A 7,113-nucleotide genomic window follows, 5' to 3' on the forward strand; every position below is an offset into this window, starting at 1 on the left:
TATGCACCAAAGGCGAAATAAATAATTTTATATTATTTTTGTGTTAATTAGACATATATATACATGATCAAACACCAATTATTGTTCAACTGATGAATATCATTTATGCTCTGTCGGCGGTGGAGCATCTTTAATTGAAAGAGTCAATCAATCTTTATATTGCAACATTTTTCAATAAATCTCTTGAATCTCCATATGTTTATCACAATTCTCTTTGTAACATCACTGTATCTCCATAGCATTCAATACACTTTTTGTCCAGGACTTTAAGCTGTTAGGGTTCATATTTCTATGTAATACTGACATAATCTTTTCTTGTGACTCTGTATCAACAAAAATATTAAACACGGTCTGTATTGAGGTTGTCTCCCTTGAAATGTAGGTTAATGGTCATGATAATCATTTAATGACATGGTCACAGAAACTCAATCCTATCTACAAGCATAATGGATTTCAACTTCAATTCTTTATGAAGAATTAAACTGGCAATGATAGAATCTGATATTAAACATTAATGATTTTATGCGTTGATGTCACTTCACCATTACACATGTGATCAACAGATAGAGTGAACTCGTAGGTAATACAACTTTCACTTGTAACTACGGGATTTGTATCAAACATTCAAAGTTAAAGTATGTGCCGTAATTTTGATACTGACAAATCAAGGTATACCATTAAAATATTATAAGAATCGAAAGTTATATTGGCATTTTGAATTTGAGAATTACCACACATCTGGTGTGATTGATGTTACTGGTGATTTTGAATACACTGCATTTTGGCCTGAATTTTAATGACTTTTATAACTGCCTTAGATTAAACAGAACTTGTGAGTTTCAATAAATCACTGAAGAAAAATAAACAGATTAAAATTTCCCACACATGAATTTAACTAAAATACAATAGAAGCATGATTAAAATCATAATAATCATAAAATATAATGGTGATTTAAACTTCATGTCAATAAATAAAAATTAAATCATTTCTATTGTTTATTACTTTGATAAAAAAAATCCATATAGTGAGTGGAGGTTGACTGAGGTACGAATCCCTGCTCATTGATTGTGTTACATTTTCCCCTCTGCTAGCTGTCTGTTGGTCAGATATAGTGAAGTAAGACAAGATTGTTTCATGTGAACCCAGGACTCCAACTTGTGTCCCTGACACTGGAAATCAACTCTTCACTTAAAATTCAGTGGTTGAATTTGTTATGCTGATCGACCTGAATATTCTCTCCTTATATATATACTACCAGGTAATCCTTCCTTCACAAAGTATTTGACCCCAGTATAAAAGAACATCCTAGTTTTGATATCAAAAAGGAAATTTCTCAAACTTCTACTCTGTGAACTCCGATGATCAAGGGGACATGATCCAAACGTATCTAGGAGAAATTAGTGAAACCCACAATGAAGGCATCAGAGGTAAAAAATTGTGATATCAATTGTTGTCATGCATAATTAATTAAAGCAGACCATCTACTAATTACCACTTGACTGAAGGAAAATGCCCACTAATTAAGCTGGTCAAACGACATTGTACACAACTTCTTTATCAATATTAGTATCAATATCACTGATGTTTGAATCAGTACATTGATCAACAAACTCCTGGTGAACTCTATTGATTGAAGTGAGATAAACAATCTGCTTTATAGGAGTCAGGAGGTATAAGCTGGTGCACTGGATGTATAATTACTGTAGGGTCTTTTGTAACCATAGCTATACATCACAGGCACATGATGCTGAATGGTCAGCGAAACATCAGTCACATGATGGTGAAAGGTCAGCAAAACATCAGTCACATGATGCTGAATGGTCAGCAAAATATCACAGTCACATGATGCTGAATGGTCAGCAAAATATCAGTCACATGATGCTGAATGGTCAGCGAAACATCAGTCACATGATGCTGAATGGTCAGCGAAATATCACAGTCACATGATGCTGAATGGTCAGCGAAACATCAGTAACATGATGCTGAATGGTCAGCGAAACATCAGTCACATGATGCTGAATGGTCAGCGAAATATCACAGTCACATGATGCTGAATGGTCAGCGAAACATCAGTCACATGGTGCTGAATGGTCAGCGAAACATCAGTCACATGATGGTGAAAGGTCAGCAAAACATCAGTCACATGATGCTGAAAGGTCAGCGAAATATCACAGTCACATGATGCTGAATGGTCAGCGAAACATCAGTCACATGGTGCTGAATGGTCAGCAAAACATCAGTCACATGGTGCTGAATGGTCAGCAAAACATCAGTCACCTGATGCTGAATGGTCAGCAAAATATCACAGTCACATGATGCTGAATGGTCAGCAAAATATCACAGTCACATGATGCTGAATGGTCAGCAAAATATCACAGTCACATGATGCTGAATGGTCAGCGAAATATCACAGTCACATGATGCTGAATGGTCAGCGAAACATCAGTCACATGATGGTGAATGGTCAGCAAAACATCAGTCACATGATGCTGAAAGGTCAGCAAAATATCACAGTCACATGATGCTGAATGGTCAGCAAAACATCAGTCACATGATGCTGAATGGTCAGCAAAACAGCAGTCACATGATGCTGAATGGTCAGCAAAACATCAGTCACATGATGGTGAATGGTCTGCGAAACATCAGTCACATGATGGTGAAAGGTCAGCAAAACATCAGTCACATGATGCTGAATGGTCAGCAAAACATCAGTCACATGATGCTGAATGGTCAGCGAAACATCAGTCACATGATGGTGAAAGGTCAGCAAAACATCAGTCACATGATGCTGAATGGTCAGCGAAACATCAGTCACATGATGCTGAATGGTCAGCGAAACATCAGTCACATGATGGTGAAAGGTCAGAAAAACATCAGTCACATGATGCTGAATGGTCAGCAAAACATCAGTCACATGATGCTGAATGGTCAGCGAAACATCAGTCACATGATGGTGAAAGGTCAGCAAAACATCAGTTACATGATGCTGAATGGTCAGCAAAACATCAGTCACATGATGCTGAAAGGTCAGCAAAACATCAGTCACCTGATGCTGAATGGTCAGCAAAATATCACAGTCACATGATGCTGAATAGTCAGCAAAACATCAGTCAAATGATCCTGAATGGTCAGCAAAATATCACAGTCACATGATGCTGAATGGTCAGCAAAATATCAGTCACATGATGCTGAATGGTCAGCAAAACATCACAGTCACATGATGCTGAATGGTCAGCAAAACATCAGTCACATGATCCTGAATGGTCAGCAAAACATCAGTCACATGATGCTGAATGGTCAGCAAAATATCACAGTCACATGATGCTGAATGGTCAGCAAAACATCAGTCACATGATGCTGAATGGTCAGCAAAATATCACAGTCACATGATGCTGAATGGTCAGCAAAATATCAGTCACATGATGCTGAATGGTCAGCAAAATATCACAGTCACATGATGCTGAATGGTCAGCAAAACATCAGTCACCTGATGCGTAATGGTCAGCAAAATATCAGTCACATGATGCTGAATGATCAGCAAAACATCAATCACATGATCCTGAATGATCAGCAAAACATCAATCACATGATCCTGAATGATCAGCAAAACATCAGTCACATGATCCTGAATGGTCAGCAAAACATCAGTCACCTGATGCGTAATGGTCAGCAAAATATCAGTCACATGATGCTGAATGGTCAGCAAAACATCAATCACATGATCCTGAATGATCAGCAAAATGTCAGTCACATGATCCTGAATGATCAGCAAAATGTCAGTCACATGATCCTGAATGATCAGCAAAATGTCAGTCACATGATCCTGAATGATCAGCAAAACATCAATCACATGATCCTGAATGATCAGCAAAATGTCAGTCACATGATCCTGAATGATCAGCAAAATGTCAGTCACATGATCCTGAATGATCAGCAAAATATCACATCAAGTGACACAGATATCACACATCATAAAAATTTACATCATGTGAAATAGATATCACACATACATCATGTGACATACAGATATCATATATCATGTGACATACAGATATCACACATACATCATGTGACATACAGATATCATACATCATGTGACATACAGATATCACACATACATCATGTGACATACAGATATCATACATCATGTGACATACAGATATCATACATCATGTGACATACAGATATCATACATCATGTGACATACAGATATCACACATCATGTGACATACAGACATCACGTGAAATAGATATCACACATACATCATGTGACATACAGATATCACACATACATCATGTGACATACAGATATCATATGTCATGTGACATACATATATCACATGCCATGTGACATACAGATATCATATGTCATGTGACATACAGACATCACACGTCATGTGACATACAGATATCATATGTCATTTGACATACAGATATCACACGTCATGTGACATACAGACATCATATGTCCTGTCACACAAATAATATGTGACATAGACACTAATTATTTTGACATTATGAAACATTAGATACTCATGATGTCAAATAAAAGGTCATGTGACGAGGTGTTACCAGAAATACTGGTATGTTATATGACAGTACAATACTGATCCACTTCCCTAACATTCATTCAGAGATAATAATTAATTACAATACTTACCTGTTTTCGATGAATCGATTCATGCATCGTCTTTGTTCCTCATTGAATTTGTTTGTTCTTTTTCCAAAACTTTCCACCAATAAGTTTCTGACCTCTATTGACACAATACTAAATATACCCTATCATCTTACACTAAAACCAAAACTAAGGTCTATAACTACGTTGTTTTTCCTGAAAACCTTCAGAAATGAAGTTTTTCTGAATTTCTTCACTGTTTACTCTGCTACTAAGCAGGACCAGTTTGTATGGTGCTTAGCATTTAAACCTTCAACATTGGAATAGCATGCTCCTAATAGCTACACAATGGGGCCTGGAGTGGAGCAAGCAGATTTAGGGAATTACTAATTCATTAGGCCTCTATACACTGACTGACCGCTAAGTAGCCACAGGAGACCCATCAACAGTTACATATCACAGGTGTATACTGTTATACATACAAATACACTGGTATAAATATCAATGCACTCAACCATCAGGATAAAATCTATAACATTCAGGCAACATGCAACACTTTGTGCATATCATATATGTGTAACAGGAGAGGAAAATATGTAGCATCCAGACTGAGGCTTGAACCCAGGACCTCCTACATGTAGCAAAAGCCGGATGCTTTTGATAGTGATTCAGAGCTATCTGGTCATCGATGATTGACCCAGTCTAGTCCTGCTACACAGTTAATTCATTAGAGATAATATGAATTAGAGAATTATATTGTCATATGAAAAGTATCAACTTATATATTATTAGATATGATTATATATATTATTACTTATTATAAATTGATTTTGAAGTTCTATGAACATTTTCCTTTTCAAAGTTTTAAATTATGCAGAAAACACTGACAAAACATTTTTCCCATGCATTTTCAGCCTTGAGAATTAATGAGGAAAATTAGGGATGTCAAGTTTTCATGGTATATCATAAATAGCAGGACTGTGAAAGAAAGACAAATTATGTTTTTATTTCTTTTCTTTCTTTTTTCCCTTTTTTCATATAATTGCACTATCTAATAAATCAGAGATGAAAATGGAAAAATCTAAAAAAAAAAAAGGGCTGAAATTTATGTTTTATGGGGAAATTATATGGAATTACATGTACCAGGAAACTATTTTCTGAAAGTCAAAAAGGCTGAAATCAGCCGATCGGCTGAACATTTTCATCCCTGATAAATTGTCTTCAGAACAAAGAGAGTAAAAATTCTGATAACTTTTGCCTCCTTGCTATAACCTTATGTAACATATTAATATCCAATGAGTATTGATTTTGGTATTTCCCACTGTCAATTATTAATATGCTTGGTGAAATACAGCCTCTCCTTTCTTTATGTATGTAGCCAAGGATACCTTGGCCCCATGTTCTCAAACCAAAAAGTGACGACTTAATTCAAAACTGATGTTTTTCTTCTTTCACTGTATAACTTAAAGGGAAAAAAATGACATTAGTCAGTTATTGACTTTAGTCAGTTATTGACATTGGTCAGTTTTTGACTGAAGTGTGTTTCAAGAAATCAGACCCTCAAGTGTATCATTTAACACATTCATGTCCAAAAAACACAAGTCTAAAATATTAGAACTTTTAAAAACATTTGCTAGACATGCACCAGAGATGATATTTTATACAGTTTTATAGATACAAATACATTATTTTCAAATGTGTGAAAAAAAAATTAATAAGTTCCCCTGAAAATTTACACCAATATTGTAGTGTTTTTGAAATCATAAAAATGTAAAATTAGTTTTAATTTCTGAAAAGTTTTGTCTGAAATTGATCAGAAGAATCAGTAGGAATGTTTGGGAAGTTTTACGTATAAGCCATTCTTTACAGGAATCAAGTTAAAGGACCAGAATGTTTGTGTTGATTAAAAGTTTATATAACTGTGGAATACAACTAAACTTGTATAACAATCTAACGTTGACTTGTGGGGGATTAATGGGCTGAACTTTAAAAAAAAAATCTGATAGAATTAAAAGGTCAAAATCAAGGACTCCATTATAAAACCTTTCTGTACAAAACTTGTTGTAAAGATAAATATGTTAACAGATAATGAGATATATTTTGATATATGTAACTAAACAACTTTTAAAACATAAAAAAACCCAAAATGCAATGTTTTTCATTTGTAGATTAAATTTTTTCAAACCTATGTGCACTTTCTATTGAATCTCATCATTACTAAACAACATGCAGTTACCAATTATCTCCCCTTGCTAACGTACAATTCCTATCTTGAACAGTTTGTAAGTCTTAACGGCATATTACAAAAATTCCATATATTTTACATCTAATTGGCCGAGTAAAATGCCCTTATCCAACCTAGTAGGTACATTCTTCATTAACACATTCAATTTTTTATTTATTTAAGCTGATAAAATTTTCTTTTCCTTGATTACTTTTCAAGACAAGTTCTTCCCAGTATCTATAGATTAATTTAATTATGAAACTTGGATATGAA

At 34.9% G+C, this 7,113-nt stretch overlaps 1 protein-coding gene across 1 annotated transcript; it reads left to right on the forward strand.

Annotated features, from left to right (window-relative positions):
* Nucleotides 1-3,458: 3,458 nt before the first annotated feature.
* LOC138308692 (asparagine-rich protein-like) lies at nt 3,459-3,998 on the forward strand. Its single transcript, XM_069249724.1, has one exon. The coding sequence runs from the start codon at nt 3,459-3,461 to the stop codon at nt 3,996-3,998; it is 540 nt and encodes a 179-aa protein (XP_069105825.1).
* The last annotated feature ends 3,115 nt before the right edge of the window (nt 3,999-7,113 follow it).

This window comes from Argopecten irradians, chromosome 15 (genome assembly GCF_041381155.1).
Source record: "Argopecten irradians isolate NY chromosome 15, Ai_NY, whole genome shotgun sequence".
Lineage (NCBI taxonomy): Eukaryota > Metazoa > Mollusca > Bivalvia > Pectinida > Pectinidae > Argopecten > Argopecten irradians.